We start from the raw sequence: 21,365 nt of genomic DNA on the forward strand, positions 1-21,365 counted from the left end.
TCTCTATAGTGCTCTATTTAGGAGACCGGCTCAGGTGACTGGCTCACTCCCTGAAGCTCTCAGATTTCAAAATGCAAAGGGGATCTGCTTGGCCCAGCTTGAAGTCAATCTCACTCTTGGTCAGTGAGCTGTGTGAGGGAAAGAGCCAGAAACAGAAATGTCTAGAGTAAGTGCAAGGCCAAGCAGAGGGGAGCTGTACTTCCCACAGAATGTTTCTCTGTGACTTGACTAGCTGAGCTCAGTTATGTCCATCTCCTCAGAGCATAGTATTTGAATCGATATCAGTGGGTGAATTAATATTCTTATTGTAGTGTTGGTTGGTCAAGAAAGCTTCCTCCTGGAAATGCAGTACCCTATTTCATGTAGACTCTTGCTTGGGAAAGCTTAGCAGACTTTTGAAAGTCAGGCATTCAGCATTGCAGATTTGTAGCACTCAGGTTCCTAGCATGGCAGCCTCCTGACATCAAAAGGTGACAGAAACCAAGTCAAGTCATGCCACCTGTGTCCCATGGGAAACTAAAGTCACCTGCAAACTGACAAGCAGGTGTGTGCCTGCGTGCGTCCCTGTTTCATTTGTTGCAAAGTCTTCCCTCCTGCCTCAGTTTGCCAGCTGCAGAATGACAGCATGAAGAGCTGCCTTCAGCTCTTCCTCTCTGTCCTTCCCCTGGTGGCACTGACAGCCCTGAGTTCCAGCTGCTCTGGGAAGGAGCAGTCTGCTTAACGCTGCTCACGTAAGGGCCAGTGCTGCTTTTCCCTCTGCATCCTGCTCAAAGCCATCCCCACTGAACTGGGATCCGACTTTTATTTTTTAGGTAAACTGAAAGGAGATTTGCACTTTGCAGCTCCTGTCAGATGTCTGCTTTTCTGGCCCTTTTGTTCATTAGTCCATGACTGCTGTCTCTGATGTTCCAGTTCCCTCTGTGTAGTGGGTACATGTGCATAATATGTCCCGATTTTCTTTCCATCTCCTTTCTCTCCCCTCCTTCCATCTCTTAATCCCCTTCCTAACTGAGAAAGATCTACCTTGTACTCTCCATTATCTAGCCTTTGGGGCTCTTTATTTATACTTTGGGTTTCTCGTGTAAGAGATATCATGTGATACTTAAGCTTGTGTGTCTGATTTATCTCAGTTACAATGATGGTGGTCTCAAGGTGCATCCATTTTCTTATGTATGAGCTGTCTGCTTTACTAAGGAGAGATTTTCAGTTCCCGGGGGATGTGGTTACCTTTTCTATCTCAAGGCTGGGCTCCAAACAGTGGTTGACCTTTGGAGCAGGGGCGCTGGGTCATCCTCCAGCTGCTGACTATGGAGCTGCTGCCTCCTCCGGGATGAGCCTGCCTGTGTGGAAACCTCAGACTGAGGACCACACCCAGTGCTTTATTTTGTTTTGAGACTGGATCTCCCCGTACAGTGCAGGCTGGCCTTGAACTCACTATGTAACCCAGGCCGGGCTCAAACTCTCAGCAATCCTCCTGCCCCAGCCTCCCCAGTGCTGGGATTACAGGTATGTGCCACAACGGGCACTGCCTGTGGCCTGGCTGTCACGGAGAGTAGGGTACCCTCTTGCCCTCCTCCCCTGTAGCATCTTCAGGGTCTGAGTGAACTGTCACATATATCACATCCAAAGAGGCATAGAGACTTCTGCAGCCCCTAGTGCAAGAAGTCAAGGACAAAGGGGAATGCAATTGCCAGTTTATCAGAGTCACCTACAGTCTGTTGTAGCTGGGAACTGAGTGACGTGATAAGGAAAACAGCGACAGGCTGAAACCTCACCTTCAGAAATCATATCTAAGAGCCTTCTGAATGTCATTCCTTTGTGATATTTAAGGCCTTTTTCTTTTCTGAACTGTAAATTGAACCCAGCGGTGCTTTACCATTAAGCTACATCCCCAGCCCTTTTATTTTTATTTTGAGACAGGCTCTCGCTACTGTTGCCCAGATGAGATGTGAACTTTTGGTCATCTGGATCTCCCTCAGCACCGTGATGACAGGCATGTGCCACCATGCTTGACTAAAGTTCTTTGGAGGCCTTTTATAGGCTAGTGCATAATAAGACCTCTAAGGCCATCCTCTCATCCTAAAGCAGGTAAGAATTCCAGCATAGCTCTCAATGGGCTAACACAGAAACATTGGCCCGGCTATTTCTTTCAGGAAGCTCTAGGGGAGAATCCATTTTCTCGCCCTTCCCAACATCCACATGGTGTGCACAGCCCTCCCTGCATCTTCACGGCCAGCACCTCCATGCCTTTCTTCTGTAGTTACATCTTCTCACTCTGTCTCTCTCTGCTTCCAGATAAGCCCTGTGATTCTGTTGGGTCCATTCAGATAATCCAAAATAATCTACCCACTTTAAACTTACCTGACTAGGAGTCTTAGTTTCTCTTTGCTGTGTAACCTAACTTTTCCACAGGCATTGGAAATTACAGCATGAACTTCTCTGTCTTGTGTGGGTACATTATCTTGTCAAGCTCATGATTGTTAGAGATCAATCCAGAAATTCTACTTTTAGGAGTTATCTGAGAAAATAGTGAATTAATGTGTATGCATTATGCAGACATGTATAATAGCAAAGACATTTTAAATATCCATTAAAAAATGGTGGTCAAGCAAGTTATGGCTCATTCACATAATGGAAATTTTTGTAGTCAGATCTATGTTGATATAAATGGTGTCAAAAAGAGGTCAAGTGAGAAACAGATTGTAGAATATTTATGTGGCATTATCCTCTCAATACTAAACCTATGTGCACAGAGTGTAGTATGTACATACCATACATCAAGCAATTACTGGTAGTTATTTCCCAAAATGGGGAGTTTGACATGTAAGAGATTTTCACTAGATATTGGCATTCTTTAGAATGATCGCATATTATTACCAGTAGGCATTTCTACACAGACGGCTTTCTTTCTACTTGGTGTCTAAACAATTCAGTCCAAGAGTAAAACAGAGCACACACCCAGAAGGCACTGTGTGTGTGTGTGTGTGTCTGCTTTCAGAAATAACATAGATGTCTCTGTTTTTTGCCTCTTCAGTGATCTGACTCTTCTTGATTTTTAAAATCTTCCAAATGCTATTCCCATGTATTAGCTCAATGTATCTCATTTCATTCTGAGATTTGAAATTCATTTCTCATCTCTCACCTTTGAGCCAAATTAAAAGTCTGAAGCCAGACAACTTGACATTTTGAACTTTAGGTGTCTATAGGCAGTTAATGTTCTCAATCTCAACAGCTGGAACTAAGCAAGGACCTACAATGTTTAGTTGTGAGGCACAGCAGGTACCATACCGAGATGTGGCTCCTTGAAAGAGATGTGAAGTGAGGAAATTGCTAAATGTCAGGAAGGCAGATTGAAGAGCAGCATCCTGGGGCAGGGTGTGTGGGTGGCTGTCTGCCTGCTGTGCTCTGTCCTTTCTGTACTTAGCTCATGGGAACTGATTTTGTACTCTTTTCTTAAATTGCTTTGCTGCATGAGTTACTTTGAATATATTTTCCTTTGGAACAGTATGACAGCCATAATTCAGATGGTTAGCACTTCCTAATTTCCAACTTTTCAGTACTAGTGCTCTCTGTAGTGTTTCTAGGTATTCAAAAGGAAGATAAAGAGCACTCAGTGTGGCCTCAGAGCTTACCTCCAGATCTCACAGCAGTGACTTGATACCTAGACCAAGCCACGTTTGGGAATTTCAGTAGAACTCAGCCCAGCTTCAGTGTTTATCTCAAGGACCCATGCAAGCAGGGAAGGAAAACTCAATTATTAATTTCCACTGAGCAAAGCACCAAGTTAGTCTTATTCATTCAACCAGTGAGACTCCACTAATCCTCAAAGATCCTCCTGTAATCCTGTACAACAGCAGAACTCAAATAGCAATACCACCTGGCCAGAGAAAATGCCCCAGGACCTGAGGTGATTGCAGTGTCCTTCCCCACAGCTCAGCCCAGTTGCTGAGCTCAGCCAGTGGTCTTGTTGCGCAGCAGAGCCCCGCCAGTTTCCCCACCCAAACTCAGACCAAAGGCAGCAATCCAGCCATGCAGAGAATGCAAAAGCAAGCCCTATTTATGGCTCTCTAGACTACATGGTATACTGAAGTACACTAAATGGTGAATGTCTATCCCTAATTAAGAGAAAAAACAAGCAAACCATTGTGAAAGCCGGAAAAAGTGTCCCCCACATGCACACTCATGCAAGAATACAAGGATGACTGATAAAACCGTGGTTCCTCCAAAAGAAATTAATAAAGGTCCAAAAGCAAAGGGTATCTATAAAAAGACAGACAAAAATTCATAATAATCTCCCTAAAAATGTTTCATAAGTTATAAGATTATATAGATATAAAATTAAAATTTGAAAACAATTAAATAAAAGGAAATTGAAAAAGAAATAGGAACAATAAAAAAGAAATTCTAGAGATAAATAATACAATGACTAAAGTGAAAACTGCAATAAAAAGACCTCAAGTGTCTGCTCAGTCAAGCTAAAGAATCAGTCAGTTAAAAAGGAAGACTTTGAAAATTATATAACTAGATGAACAAAAGGAGAAACAAATAAAAAGAGTGAACAACTCCAGTGAGGATTATGGGATAACAAGAGACCTATATATGCATAATAGGAATTCAAGCAAAAAGAAACTGAAAAAGGTCCAGAAAGCACACTTAAAGAAATAATTGTTAAAAAAAAAGAAAGAAAGAAATAATGGTTAACAATTTCCCTAATCTGGAGAAAGATATCAGTATCCAGTTAGAGAAGAGATAGAGGTCTCCTAACAGATCCAACCTGAAACAGAGCTCACAAACATACGTAATAATCAAATTATCAAAGAAGAAAGTTTTAGTAACAGCAGGAGATAAGAAACACATCATATTTATTGGAGCTTCCAGAAGGCCATCTCCAGATTCCTCAGCAGAAACCCTGAAAGCCATGACAGACTAGAATGAAGTATTCAAAGTTCTGAAGGGGGAAAATCTGCCAACTAAGAATACTTTACCCAGTAAAATGAAGGAAAATAAAAACTTTACCTCCCCAAAATCCCCCATAAAAGTTAGTAAAGTTCATCACCAATAGACCTGCTTTATAGTAAGTGCTAAAGGAAGATCTCTTAAGGTGAGAACAAAGGCCACTATTTATAATAACGTAAAAGTTATGAAAGTATAAAACTCAGTGGTACAGGTAATGAAGAGGCATATTTGGAAGACTCTAAGATAGTAACGATAGTGCATGAAGCAATTTTATCTCCAGTACAGAATTAAAAGAGCTATTAATAACTACTAAAACTAAAGTAAAATTTCAAGGCATACAAAATGATGTAAATTCTAATAACAAAAAGTATAACATGGCAGGAGCTATGATAAAATTTCAGAGTTGCATGCAAGTATATAAGTATATACTATAAATACATGATACTCTAAACCTCTTGGTAACTATAAAGCAAAAATCTAGAGAAGATACACAAAACAAAAATAGAAAATATTAAAAACATGCTACTAGAGAAAAATGAGCTCAGCAATTGCACGCAATGCCCTGATTCACAGAGAACCAGTCTCACACTTTAAAAAAAAAAAACAGCTGTTTTAGCATCTCTCTCCCATAGCTACCTGACACTTTGGTCTCTGCAGGAAAGTCGTGCAGGCCCTCAATTCATGTAAATGAGCATCCAGGAGATTGGGATGAGGAGTCCACACTGAAGTGGGCACAGGGTTCAATGACTAATTCCAACCAGCTAAGAAAATCAAGTTTGTACCCCGAGTAAAAACCATGATAATAAATATCCTAGCTTTTTCTCACGTCATATTAACCTACCCAGAAGAACAAAGGGTCTAGGATGACACTCCCAGTGGAGGGATGTAATGGAATTGGGCAGGAATAAAGTGATGGTGAACAGCAGCGTGTACTGTCTGCCGTGGACAGAACAGATCATTCACTTAGATTCTGTGCTATATCGTTTCCTGTGGAAGCTTGATGCACATGGCTCAAGCCCAGATCTATGAGAGTAAGAACATGGACATAGGACAGATCCACGGATCAACTTCCACTGTCTGTTTGCAGGTTTATGTATAGTGGAATTCCATTTTGCAAAGTGGGGAGATCACTGACTATGCAATTTGCTACCTCTCTACTTCATAGTGAATTTTTCAAGCTACTTGTGGCTCAATTATTTCTCCATAATGATACTACAATTGCCTCTTTATAGGAGTGGGATTGGCACTAATAATTTTAAACTATAGATAGGTTTTATTTATCCGTTTCTCATTAAATGTGATCTGATTTTTAATTTTGTATTTCTGTATTGATTCATTGTGTTGAATTTATATTTTAATTTAAAAAAATACTACTAGAGAAAATTCATTGAACCACAAAGGAAAATAGCAAAAGTGGAAGGCAGAAACAAAGGATCTAAAGGACATCCAGAAAATGATTAACAAATGACAGTAGTAAGTCCATATCTAAGAAAAACTACCTTGAATGTGAATGGATTAAATTCTCTAACATAGACCTAAAGTGACAGGAGGAAAGAACCCAATTATGTGCTGTCCTCGGGAGACTGACTTTGTTTTTAATTTCTCACTTAGGTAGAAATTGAAGGAATGGAAAAAGATATTCCACATAAATAGAAACCAGCGGGAGAGGAATAGGGGTAGTTATACTTAATGCAGACAAAACACACTATATTATTATTTACGTGTATATACATCCCTGAAAGCCTCGTGTGCTCATAGGTGGGGCTTCTGAAAGGTGATTGGATATGTGGAGTGTGGAGGTATAGCTGACTTGCTATTAGGAGGGGATCTGGTCAGAGGAAGAGGGCCTGTCTCCAAAGGGTGTTTCACCCTCCATGACATGCGCCCTCTCACCCTCCATGACATGAGCCCCCCCACACACTTTCTGGCTGCCAGGGGTGAGCAACTACCTCTCCGCCGAGCCTCTGCAATGCTGTTTCTTCTTTGCACCCAGGTAGGTGACCGTGGACTGAAGCCCAAGCCCATATATATATATAAAACATTAAGCACCTAAGTATGTAAAAAGATTTTATGGGACAGATAGATTGCAATACAATACTAGTTGATACATCAATATTCCATTTTCAATAATGGACACCTAGATCATCCAGACAGAAAATTTATAAGAAAACTTTGGACTTGAACACTTTATACCAAGTGAATCTAACAAAATATATAAAATATCCTATCCCATAGCAATAGAATATGCATTCTTCTCAAGTGCACATAAAACCTTCTTCAAGAGAGTTCACACATTAGGCCGCAAAACAAGTCTTAACAAATTTAAGAAAAATGAAATCACATCGCATACCTTTGCTGAGCACAATGGTTTGAAACTAGAAGTAATTATTGGAAGAATGTCAGAAAAGGCACGAAGGTAGGCAGGTCGCGACTAGCCTGGCATACAAATAGTTTGGGTTAACTGGGTTCATGGAAGACTCATCTGCCACTTGTTATCCACAGTGTGTGCCCAGGTAAACATCTCAGCTGCACTGATTTAGTTAAAACCATCCCTCTGGAACTGACCAAGTTCACAAGTCAAGGGTCCACTGTACATTGAAATTAAACAATATTGTGGGAGAAGTTCAAGCTGGCTGGGCCAGGTGCACCGCACTCCTGACTCCTGAGCTAACTCAGGGACCTTGCTAAGGCTGAGCTAATTCTCCTAAGTGCATAGCTGCTGGATCCTACACCTCTGCCCTAGTCTGTGACTCCTTCACCTTGCCCAAGAAAAATCACTCTACTGTGCCTCCAATAAGACATCCCAAATGTGAAATGCTCCTCCATGCTCCTCCCCCCATGGTTGTCCCTATATAAACCTGTGCATTTCCTGAATAAAGCCAAGTTTTTGAGAAACCTCCCCAGAGTCTGCTTAGTGATTCTGTACCTTACCCTCCCAGTCCAAGCTCTCGAACCTTGTTCCACGAACCAGCTGGCGGACAACACCACAACATGTTGCTGTACAACCAATGAGTCAGTGAAGAGATTCAATGAAACAGGCTGTGGTGGTGCAAACCTGTAATATCGACACTTGGGGAGCTGAGGCAGGAGGGTCACAAGTTTGAGTCCTGAATGGGCAACTTAGTGATTTAGTGAGATCTTGTCTCGGGAGAATAGCACAGCAGAACAGGAAAGGCGAAGGCCTGAGGGTGTAGCTCCGTGTGAAGGCCTGGTTCAATCCCCAGTACCATAATCAGTGAATGAACTAATGTTTAAAAATTCAATGAGAAATTAAAAACTATCTTGACAAAAGTGAAAATGGAAACGCAACATACCAAATCTTATGGGACAGAACAAAAGCAGTTCTAAGAGGAAAGCTTATAGCAATAAATGCCTAGATCAAGTAATGAAAAGGAATTCAAATAATTTGATGTTATGCTAAGAAGATGAGCAAACGAACTCCAATATCAGAAAAAAAAGAGAAATGATAAAGATCAGGACAGAAAGAAATGGAAAACAAAGAAAATGAAAGACTAGTGAAACTAACAGTTGTTTTTTTTAAAAAAGATAAACAAAATTGACAAAGTTTTAGCTAGAAAAGTCTCAAATCAAAAAAGATTAGATATTATAATTGATTTCACAAAAATATAAAGGATTCATAAGAGACTACTATGAACAATGACCACCAACAAATCAGGCAGCCCAGAAGATGTGGATAAATTCCTAGATATATACATCCTAGCGAGACTGACTCATAATGAAACAGAAAGCCTGAACAGATCAATAATGAGTAAGGTCACTGATTCAGTAATAAAAAGTGACCCAATGGCTTTCCTGCTAAATTATGCCCAACATATAAAGAAGAACTGTCACTGATCCTTCCCAACTCTTACAAAGTATCAGAGGAGAGGGAATTCTTCCAAACTCTTCATGAAGCTAGCGTTACCCTGACACCAGAATAAAACAAAGGACATCACAAGATGAGAGAGAGCTCAAAAGTGAAAAGCAAAATTACCATGTGATTCAACCATCCTACCGCTTCACCTTTACTCAAAATGTTTTGAAATCGGAATGTTGAAGAGCGGTGTGCACTGCCATTCCATGGCATCATCATTCACACTGCGGAGTCACCCTAAGGATCCAACAGCAGACTAAGGAGTGGACAAAGTGTATGTATTACCATGGAATGCTACGTAGCCGTGAGAAAGAAACTTTTTCACTGGAAATGAAGTGGATAAATTGGAGAACATGCTGAGTAAAGTAAGGTGGGCATGAAAGACAGACACCACACATTCTCACTTAACTGTGGAATCTAGGGCAGCTCTGCTCAAAGAAGCACAGATGCATAGGTGGTTACCAGAGGCTGAAAGAGATGATAATAAAGGATGTGAAGCCTAAATCAGATAGAAGAAATAAAGCTTTTTCCTTTGATATTTGTTGCACAGTATGATGAATATAATAAAATATAATGTACATTTCAAATTGCTAGGAGAGTAAATCCAAATGTTCTCACCACAAAAAATGACTGTTCAAGTGATGGATATGTTAATTATCTTGATTTAATTTTTCTGCATTGTATTCATAAATTACAGAATTGCTTTGCATTTTGCAAATGCATGCAACTATAATTTGTCAATTTGTTATTAAAAATACAAATTTAAACAGAAATGCTATCAGCAGCATTGATGCCATTCTTCAATGCCTTTCTATTATGCTCACACACATCTGAATGCATATGTATATCATGATAAACAGGTCCTCGATGAAGGAAACAGTGAGTTATATCCCAACACAAAAGGAGCACAAGAGACTCCTCCCTGCACACAGTTTACCAGTGCAGAAAATTAACCTGTGAACTTAGGCTGTGACTCTCACTTGGCAGCTCTCAGGAGAGGGGCTGCCTTTCTGTGGGTGACTCCTGGCATCTGCCGTGTATCTTACACCTTGCATTTCATCATACTTGCAATGCTATTTACTGGTTATTATATATTAACCAGAGTAACAAAATATTAATCATCTCTTTGTTTTCGAGAATGTTCTACTTTGATCTTATTATAAATTTTAACTAGCAAGCATTCGATGCTACATCAGTCAAGCTCTAGAAGGAATTCTGTGGTCAAGTAATTCTTGAATGTTGGTTATAAATAAGAGGTGTAAAGCTGAAGAAGGGTAATGACTTGTACATCCAGGACAGGCACAGAGCCATTCATCCCAGCTCACACCACAGTGGCAAACAAGCCTGACCACAGACTGGTCACCGGGGCAGCCATCGCCAAACTGCTGCCAGCCTCTAGGGTCTGGGTCAATCTGATAAACGTCAGTCTCCTCTGTGAGGAATCCGGGAAGCCTGTCTGCGGACCTGGTTTATAATTCACAGGTATATTTTTTCTTGTTATGATGATAAAGAAAATTACTCAAAGTGAAAAATAAAGCCTTTCCTGATTTGAGAGGAAGAGAAAGCTAACGAATACTGCTCGCTGATAAAAAGTGAACATTTATTATTATCACAGCATGCTTAATGGTTATCATTAAAAGGGCCCACAGTGTAGACCCTACATCAGTTCTGTTTAAATAATGCCAGACAGTTGAAACACGCCCATCTCGGCAAGTAAGAAACGATTATAGGTTATCGTACTTGCTGATCTTGTAGAGCAGTATAGCACCTTTGAAAAGTGTTTTGGACGCGCAAATCAAGGACGCTAAAAATGTTTATCGTTGCACTAAGATTTTTCATGGCTGAGAAGCTACCTTAAGGAAATAATTTTCTTATTTGCATCCAGTGATTTCAAATTTCGGTACAACAGTTCACTATGTGAAATAAAAAATATATAAACCTGTAGAGAGCCATTTTAATAGATGATCGCGTATGCACATGATCACGTGTTATTCAGGTATTACAATTACATTTCTGACAGATCTTGAGTGGCCGGAGAGAAACCGTTGCACAATCTACCACTGAGAATGAGAACCTGTTTAAGAGATGCTCAAACCTGCCAGATTTGCTGGACAGGATGAATGTCTAGACGAGAAGTTAGATTTTGTTTATGTGTGAAGGGTAGGAGGCAAAGCCAGACAGAAAACGCTAAGAGGTTTGCTACAAAGCCGCGGAAATAAGGAAGGCAGGAACTAAACCACCGGCAGATTCCCAGAGTCCCTTCCCACCGCCTCCCTCGCACATCCTGGTCCCAGCCAGGAGTTCTCAACCGCGGCTGCAACTTGAATGCTTCTTAAAGTTCTCAGGTCCGGGCTCCACCAAGCCCATTAAGTCAGAGCAGTTGGGACTGATGACCCAGACATCGTTTTTGAACGTTCTCTATTTATTTTGTGCTCTCTTGAGGACGCCAGTGTGCAGTGCAGTCCGGGACCCCCGTGAAGGACAGCTGGCACGGCAGGTGCACCCTCTGCACAGCACGCGAAGGGAGGATAATGGGGTCACAGGGCCCCATGTTTCTTTTTCAACAGTGAGCAAATGTGTGCTTTTATCATTAGGGATGGCGCGTTATGTTGAGCCACTTTTCTTTTTTCTCTCCACTTCCCTCTCCTCCAAGTAGAGCTTTGAAACACTGCCCGAGCTCTTCTGTAGGGAGTTGCGTAAAAGGTTGGCTCCAGAGAAGACAGGAGTGCAGCTTTCCTGTGACCTCCCACTTTAAAGTCTTCTCATCTGCAGAAGGTCCACTCCCTATAGGTAGCTAGAGACACCTTCTGGGTGCTCAGGTAAGGTTCAAGCTTCTGTCTGCTCTGGGGTTATGCAGAACCGACTCCAGGCGAAGCTCCTATTAAATCAGATTTAAAAGCAATGGATTAAAGTTTCGAGGCTGGTTCTAAGTGCTCTCTCAAGCTTGGAGTCGAACACTAAACAGGCCAGGATAATAGATCCACTTTGTTCTTCGTTTTAGTAGAAGAACTGGATCTTTGTTAGGAGGGAAGGTGGCTCTACTGGGAGTTGCAGGAAATGAATGGATTAATGAAACAGAAATGGTTTTAGGGACTCGCTGTTCCTCTGCATTATGATTCGCAGCTTGGCAGCAGTGGGCCGCGCGAAGCCGGAGGATGTGCTGTGGTAAGGAGAGCACTGTAGTAACTCACTCATATCGTGCTGAGCACACGCAGTGGTGGCGGAAGTGGTGACATGAGCCCTGGGAGGGGGTGTGCAACCTCAGCCCACCCATCACGTTCTCACTGCTGCCCCGAAGTTGCACAAACACGTGGCCACATGCTCAGTTTAAGCAGTCGGTGAATACATGAATGGCAACTACTAAACTGTTCCTGGGTACTTTTCACTCTGCGTTCTCTACAGAGATGGAACTGTAACACTGATCCATGTTGCTGAGATTTTAGCCAAGAGCCAACCTCTCTGAACTTTCTTTGAAGGAGCTTGAGCACAGGCTTGGGGCAACATGCAAAGTACGGGCCAATGCTGCTCTGAGAAACAACTTTCCAATTCTGAAGAACCCAACCTGGACAAATCATTGGATTCATTGGGGACAGGACCTGTCACTCCATCTGATACCACCCCACCAGAGTGCCAGCTGTTGGGTTTCATCTTTGGCTGCACAGAAACTGGTCATAAACAACCATGAAGCAAGAATGAGATAAGAGGAGAGAAGGGAGACAGCCATCCAGGGTGCTGGTCCCCCCCAAAGGGGAGCCATCTTCTCCCATGTAAAAACTGTTCCTTTTAAAGAGAGATCCAAAGTGAAACATAATGAATCAGTCTCCTCTTAACTAAGCAATATACAAGTTTGTGATTGCTACTTCCGCTTCAAGAAACACCAGCGAGGAGATTAAATCTTTATTTTCTTGTTGCTCTTTGTTAAATAAATAGAATTCATTACAGAAGTGTTTCACAGAAGCAATATTGTCTCCCCACTGATCCCAGAGCATTCATTCATATATAAAAGAGCTCACCAAATGTGAGCTGGATGGAAGGGCAAGTGAGGACTGCATAACCCCACGCGGAGTCTAGACAGTGTTCTCCAGCGTCACCTCAAGGCCCTGTATGGAATGCTCTGCAGTTGCTATAAACAAAATCTGCTGGCTGATTTGAGGAGGAAGACTCCTTTTACTAGGAAGATTTTTTTAGAGGAAATTATATTTGAGCTGCACCTGGAAGGATAAGGAGAGGCACAACGGGAAGATGTGCAAATCAGCACGAATGGAGGAGCACAGAATACTCTGAGACATGAGAAAGGATGAGAGGAAATTGCTATCTCATTAGAGGGAATCAGCTTAAAAGTAGGAATCCAAATCTCATGTAAGTTGTATAGGGAGATCTGATTGGAAATTTACATAAAAAAATAAAATAAAACACAAAACTAAGTTTAGACCATGTTTTACAAGTTGTCAATCATAATCATAGCCATATGCTAAGTTTTAAACAATCAAGGAGTGTGTATGAAAAACACTTTTGCTACAATTGTGTGAAATAACAATTGTCCCCTTACACCTGACCTGCAGATCGACCATAAGGAGGTCACACTTGAAAAACTAATTTGAGAGCTCCACTAGTTTATTCTATGTCATTTTTTGTCACCTCATAAGTGTTGCATCTTCTGCAGTTTGGCCGTTCCATTTACAATAAGCTCCCTTTGTATCAGTGTGTACCTTGTGTTGAGGAAAGTTGAACTATCTAACAATCATGGAGAAACCAAGTAGAGATGTCGGAGGAGGTCTTACACTTTTAGATGTCATCTGTACTAGGAAAGCTTTGATATGAGTACGTGTTTATTGGCACAGTTGCTAGCAGCACGTGCAGTTTATAACCATCCTGGCGAGTGGCTGCATGTACGTAACACACCTTGGTTCCTTTTCAAAGCCCCTTCCTTCATCATCCTCTAGTTCTTCTTCCCCATTTTCATTTTTGTTGATATTACCCATCTTAGCGCATGTTTATTGCATATACTGTCCACAGTCATGAGATCTTTAGGTTCCTGCACGTGGCATACCTTTATTCTACTTATTTCCCCTTCCACCCTTCCTCATCCCTCACTCTTAGTCCCTTGGACCCCTTCCCATTTTCGAGAGAAGCATCCCTCTGTCTCCTTCTGTGAATCCTTTATTAATCTCTGTTTGCGTTTTACCTTACTCAAATAGGGATATTATATGGTATTTAAGCTTATTTGTTTGCTTTGTTTCACTCAACATTATATTTTCCAAGCACATCCATTTCCCTACAAATGTCTCAGATTGTATTTCTTCACAGCCCAGTAGAATTCCATTATGTATAGATACCACATTTTCTTTTCTCATATAGGCACAACTTTGATATCCTTTTGCATCATAATTACCATATTATTGTTATACAGAAGACTTATTGGAGAGGCATCATCATGGTCAGAGCAGATTCTGATAGTAAATGCTCAGGTAACAAAGATCCCTTGTACTTGCCTTTGGCTGAGATATAAGCTATATGTTCACAAGTTTTGACAAATAAAGGTCGCGAGTTTGGCTGGAGCCTTGAACTCCAAGATGAAAAGATGTGGGGCTTTCTCCGTACTTGGTGGACGGGTGTGGAAGCTCAGTGAGCGTGTGCGTGAAGCTCTCGTGCGGCAGTTTTGGCGGCGGTGCCAGGGAGGAGTGTGGTGGAGACCAGAGGTGTGCATATGATCAGGAGGCCAGTGCAACCCATCAGCTCTAGGGCTTCCACGGAGTGTTCGTCTAGGCGGGAAAGCCAGGCTTCCTCCTTTGTGCACATTTTCTGTCCCCCGCGACTCCTGATGCAGTTGATGGTGTTGCGCACCTTCGTTTATCTTGGTAGGCGGAGAGACGTTATTCGGAGCCGTTTGCAAGTTTTAAGCAGCCGGTGCAGAGATTAGTATGATACGTGATTTGGGGCATAACATCGTTACTCAGTTCTGGGATCATTCCTGAGGGAGAAAGGGTCAAGAAAGAAGGAAGATAGATCCTCTCCCCATTTCCCACCTCTATGAAAACTTGGAATTAATTTTCACCATGTGATGTGTACTTTTGAACTTAAAATAAATGAGAAAGCTGGAGCTTTGTTTAGTCTAAAGGCTCAGTGAAGTCCCTGAGATCAAGAAGATCTAAGATTATTTTTAAGGCCATCTTTCTAAGGCAGTTTATGTAACTCGGCTCCACGTGGTCCTTTCAGGGCCTCACGTGCAAGGAAATAAATGGTGCATCATCCCCAGAACGTTCCAGGAAAATACCTTTCACCTGTGGTGCCTGGTTCTTGCTTAAACTGTATTGATGCATGCACGTTTACCCTGTCCTTCCTTCCACAGCTCCCTAAGCCCCAATCGCGCAGGCACGCGTGTGCACCCCCGCCACACACTGAACAGAGGATGTATTACGGTAGGAAGAAGACAAATATGGAGTTTCTGTCACTTCCCTAAGCCCGAATCGCGCAGGCACGCGTGTGCACCCCCGCCACACACTGAACAGAGGATGTATTACGGTAGGAAGAAGACAAATATGGGGTTTCTGTCACAGAAAAACTGGAAAAATGCTTTCCAGAGTTACACTCCCATTTTCTCAGTTGAAGGTTTTAGAAATTTGCAGTTGGCTACCGCTGAGCCAAGGAGGGGTTTATTTCCTAGTCAAATGCTAGCGATGCCAGGAGAAGAGGACCATCTCCCCGCCACCCCGTGGTGTTGCCCGCAGGCAGAGGGCCTCCAGTCCTTCTGTCCATTTCCCACTCACTGTCCAAAGCTCCTGGGCTACGTTCACGATGATCTCTGCAAGTGCACTGACCTCTACCTACAGCTCCTCTGCCATAATCGTCTTGAATACAATGAAATTCAGAAAAACCCTAAATTGAATGTAATTTACACTGTGATTTATTTATGTTTAGTCAGTTACTTTACCCAAAGGGCTTAGTGAGTCCTCAGTGAGATATGAAACTGAAAACACATTTTCAACTGTAATGATCTGAATGTTTGTGCATTCCCCAAATTCAATGTTTAAAGTCCTATTCCTGGAGGTGACCTATTAGGATCTGGAGGCTTTGGGGGTGATTAAACTACGAGGGTGGAGCCTCAGAACTAGGATTAGTGCTGTTACAAAAGACACTGCAGAAAGCTCTCTTATCCCCTTTTCCACGTGAGGTCTCAGCAAGAAGAGAGCTGTAATCTGTGAACCAGGAAATAGGCCCCCACCAGGCCACAAATCTGCTCACTCTTTGATCTTGGACTTTCATGTCTCTAGAACTGTGAGGAAAAAAAATCAATTGTGTACGAGCAGTTCGGTCTGTAGCACTTTGCTATAGCAACGCGGCAGACTTCGACGGCGCTACTCTGTCAGGCCGCCGTTAAGTGCCTGCAGCTCCTAATGCATGCGGGTGATAGTCGAGCAATGTACAAGGCAGAGTGGTTCTTGTCTTTGTAATTTTAACTTTCTCAAGAGAAGCAGAAGGAAATAAGTGAGTTAATATAAAAATTCATTACTATTAACGGCAGCACAGAGTCAAGCGGTAGTGGGGGGTGGTGAACGGATTCCCGGGGCCCCCTGCGGGGGGAGACCCCTCTGAGAGGATGACAGGTCAGTGAGATGCAGACACACGTGCGCTCCAGTTCTTACTCGACTCCACAGTCAGGTGAGCACCGTGGTTTAGAGGTAGTCTTCGCAGGGCTAAATCCCCATTTATTAAAATGGCATTGAAGTCCTCCAACTTCGCTAGTGCCCTTCCTTTCCACCTCATGAACTGGGGCAAAGGCCGAGCTAGGTTTTGTGCTCATAGATCACTTTACGGAGTTTGAAGTGATTTCACGGCAGAGATTAGACAGACAAACAGTTGTGTGGAGCGTGGGTTTTTATCCCCTCCTATAGATGAGGAGGTGGGAATCAGACAGGTTAAGTGAGATAACTGCCACAGATTGCATGAACAGTAGAGAAAGAACCTTTGCTGGCTTAGAACTGTGCTTCTCAAAAACTTTCTAAGAATCTTTAATTTTTTTTTTTAGTATCTATTGCTATGTAACAACTCACTGCAAACTTTAGCAACTTAAAACAAACATTTATTATCTCACAATTTCTGTGAACATGGCTTTTGACTCAGTGTCTCTCATGAAACGAATCATGTTGTCAGCCGACTTGTAATTAGCTCAAGCTCTGGCTGGAGAAGGACCCACTTCTGTAGTCAGGCGCTGTGAGCAACCACCATCCTCATGAGATTTTAGTCAGATGCCGCAGCTCCCTGACAGGTGGACCTCTTTAGGACCTCTGAAGGGTTTGGCAACTTATTTTCCCATAGCAAGAACTCAGAAAGAAAGAGATACCTCATCACTTTCCCCGTACTCTATTCATCAGCTCTGAGTTACTACGTTCAACCCACACCCACAGGGAATGTGTGTACCCACTATGCAAAGGCACAGTGGCCAACTTTGGGACCACCTACGAAAACAATTTTAGAAAAAGTGCATATGTCAAAATAAAATGTTCATTCGACAGTTATTTAAAAATCAAAATCACATATTATGATACATGATTCAACTGAATGGTTCCTGAAGATAGTGATTGTTTAATAATAATTTAAAATAAGAAACAAGAAATAAACTACTAGAGAAAATCATTTAATTCCAAGGGCAGAGTTTAAAAGAGTGAAAAGAAAGAAAGAAACTATAATAAAACTAGCAAATGAATTACAAAATATCTGTTTACCTTTTGTTAATCTCTTTGAGTATAAATATATTAAATTTTCCAATTAAAAGATACAGTGTCCAAATGGACCAAAACACAAACAACAACCAAAAATCATTGCCCAGCCATATGTTGCTTACAGGAAACTAGTTCTATTGCCAAGGACTCTCCAATTAAAAATAAAAGGATGGCCTAAGATACAAAAAGAACCAAGTGGGAGGCATCACAATTCGAGACTTGAAGTTATATTACAAAGCTACAGTGATAAAAACACCATGAGACTGGCACAAAAACAGATATGAGCTTCAATGGAATAGAATAGAAAATATAAAACCAACCCTATGCACATTCAGCTATATAATCTTTGACAAAGGGGCCTACAACTACATTGGAAGAAATACTTAAAGAATAAATAATACCAACTTTTAAAGTTATTCCAAAAATTAGAAAGATAACTATTCTTTGGAAAATATTCTCTGATGATATTAGCATTGCCCTTATATCAAAATCTAGATAAGGACACGACTCACACAAAAAAGAAAACTATGAACCAATATCCTTGATGAGCATAGATGCAAAAGTCTTCAACAAACACTAGTAAACCAAACTCAATAACGGCACATTTAAAAGATTATTCACCATGATGAATTAGGACTCACCCCAGGAAGGTAAGGTTAGTGGAACATATGCAAATCAACAAGTGGGTTACATGCCGTCAACAGAATGAAGCATAAAACCTAAACAATCACCTCCATGGATGCAGAAAAGGCATTTGATAAAACTCAATATCCCTTCATGATAAAAGCACTGAAAAAATTACATACAGAAGGAAAGTACTCAATGTTTCAAAGGCCATTTATAATACGTACACAGCTAACATATGGAATGGGGGAAAAGTGAAAGCTTTCTCTTTAACATCTGATCTTTAAGACCAGAATACCCACTTTCACCACCCTCATTTAACAGGGTTCTGGAAGTTCTGGCCAGAGCTATTAGGCAAGAGGAAGACATAACAGGTATCCACATTTGAAAATAGAAGCCAAATTGTCGGGTTTTGGGTGACATGATCTTATATATAGGAAACCCCAAAGTCTTCACCATAAAAATCTGACAATAAATAATTTCAGAAAAGTTATAGGCCAAAAAAATCAACATACCAAAATCAGTAGCATTGCTATATATGACAAGGTAAATTATTTAAAATAGAAATCAATAAAGCAATCCACTTATAATAACTAAAAACAACCCTAGGAATGAATTTAACCAAAGAAATGAAAGACTTTATAATTACAATTACAAAATATTCATGAAAAGAATTAAATAATCTGGGGATGTAGCTCAGTGGTTCCACTGCCTGCCTTGCAAGCACAGGTTCCTAAATTTGATCTCCAGCACACACACACACAAGAAAAAGAAAGAAAGAAAAGGATTAAATAGGACACAAAAAGTGGAAAAATCTCATGTTAATGGATTGAAGAATCAATATTTTTAAATGTCCCTAATACCCAAAGCAATCTACCAATTAAATGTAATTCTTATTAATATATCAATAACATTCTTCACAGACCAAAACAAAACAAAACAAAAACCCTGAAGTATATATGAGACAACAACAATAATGACAACAAAAACAAAAACCCAACGAGTGAAAGCCATCATGAGCAAAAAGAATTACACCACCAGACTTCAAAAACAGTACGAAGTTGTTGTAAACAAAACAGTATGGTTTGCATAAAAACCGATAGAGCAGTGAAACGGAATAGAAAGCCTAGAGGTAAATCAAAGTATCTACAGTTAGCTGAATCTGACAAAGGTCCTAAGAATACCCATTGCAGAAAAGATAACCTTTTCAATAAAAGGTGTTAGCATAATTGGTTATTCACATGCAGAAAACTGAAACTGTGCCTCCTATCTCTTTCCAGTTACACAAATCAACTCAAAATGGGGGCCTGAGATTTACCTCCGTGGTTCCACCACCTGTCTTGCAAGTACAAGGTCCTGAGTTCAATCCCTGGTACCTGAAAAAAAACAAGGACTGAATATTTAAATATAAGACAAAATTGTGAAACTAGTAGAAAGTATAGAGGAAATGCTTCAGGACATTGGAATGCACAAATTTGTTTTTGAAGAATGAGACCCAAAGAGCATGGAAAACAAACAAACAAACAAGTAGACAAATGATATTACATCAAACAACAGCTTTTACGCAGCAAAAGGTACAAGGAACAGAGTGAAGAGACATCCTAGAGAATGGAGAAAGTATTTGCAAACAGCATATCAAATAAGGAGTTATCTGAAATACACAAGAAACCTCAAACACTAAATAATGAAAAAACAAATAATCAGAGGCAAGTGTGGTGGTGGAGGCTCATAATCCCTGCACCCTGAAAATTTGAAGCAGGAGGATCACAAATTTAAGGCTAGCTCAGGCTAGTTAGTGACTTAGTGAGACCCTGTCTCAGAATATGAAATTTAACAACAATCACCAGTGCTACCCCAAAAAATCTGATTTTAAGTGGACAACAGACTTTCATAAATATTTGTCAGAAGGAAACATAAATGGCCAAAGGTACATGAAAAAATGATTAACATAACTAATCTTAAGGAAAATATAAATGAAAACCACAATGAGATATCATCTCACTCCAGTTAGAATGGCCCATATAAAAAGACTAAAGATAACAAGTGCTGGTAAAGAGATGAAGAGAGAGGCACTCTGCTCAGCAGCGGTGAGAATGTAAATCAGGAGAGCCATCATGGCTCGTAGTCTGGAGCTTCCTCAGAAGCATTAAGAGCAGAACTAGCATATGATCTGTCCATCCCACCCTGAGCACATACCCAAAGGAAATGGCCTCAGTGTGCCAAAGAGACATCTGCACTCCTTGCTCATTGCAGCCCTACTTGCAATAGCTGAGGCAGGAGAACAACCTAAGTGTTCACCAACTGATAGAAAGAAAAATGCATGGTGCCTATACCCTATGGGACATGAAGACAGTGGAATACTATCATTGGCCACAATGTGGGTGGAAAGAGCCATGTGAAGTAGCCAGGCAAGGAGCAGCAGGTACAGAATGACCTCACCCATGTATAGAACCTGAAAACGTTGATTAAAGACAAGTTCAGAATAGCATGGCAGTTATCGGAGGCTGGGGAGAGTAGAGGGAAGGGGCGATGGGAAAAGGCTGACCAGTGGATAATAAATTATAGTTAGACATTAGCAAGAAATTCTGATGTGCTGTAGCGCACTAGGTGAGCTATATATAACAATGATGTGTACTTCAGAATGAAAAAGGAATCGTGACTGTTTTCACTGCAGGAAATGATAAAAGCTTGACGGAATAGGTACGTTTAATTGTTTAAACGTTACACAATGTATACCTGTATTGAAGCATTATAAGTTTTCCTATCTATATGCACACTTTAATGTATCAGTGAGGAATACATTTACATTTTAAAACTCATGAAATTCAATATTATATTTTGGGAAAATGATTCAATTGAATGATTCGCTAACATCATGATTAAACTTGAAATAACGTCATTGTTAAAATGGAAAAAAATGACAGAGTTGATAATACTGACCTGAACCTAACATATTCAGACTGACAAGTGAAACTTAAGACATGCATTATCTCTTTATTTTATTATACCAAACAATTTTAACTCCATCAGTGATGTCCATGTGGAATTTGGGGCTGAATGTTTGGGTGGTCTTCACTGTGACCCTCACAGCAACGGGCCAGGCCAGGACCTGTGTCGAGGAGCATGAGGCACCGAGAAGCTGGGCCACTGGCCTCAAGATCTCTCTGCACATAGTGAACTGCAACCAACTT

At 41.0% G+C, this 21,365-nt stretch overlaps 1 protein-coding gene across 1 annotated transcript in view; it reads right to left on the reverse strand.

The window, feature by feature from the left end:
- Positions 1 to 21,365, reverse strand: part of LOC104849952 — a 41,238-nt gene that overhangs the window by 11,040 nt on the left and 8,833 nt on the right. Inside the window, exon 6 of the mRNA XM_010606586.1 lies at positions 21,183 to 21,283. Coding sequence (XP_010604888.1) covers positions 21,183 to 21,283 — 101 coding nt within the window. The remainder of the gene's footprint in view (positions 1 to 21,182; positions 21,284 to 21,365) is intronic.

This window comes from Fukomys damarensis, unplaced genomic scaffold (genome assembly GCF_012274545.1).
Source record: "Fukomys damarensis isolate Sample0158 unplaced genomic scaffold, DMR_v1.0_HiC HiC_scaffold_28, whole genome shotgun sequence".
Lineage (NCBI taxonomy): Eukaryota > Metazoa > Chordata > Mammalia > Rodentia > Bathyergidae > Fukomys > Fukomys damarensis.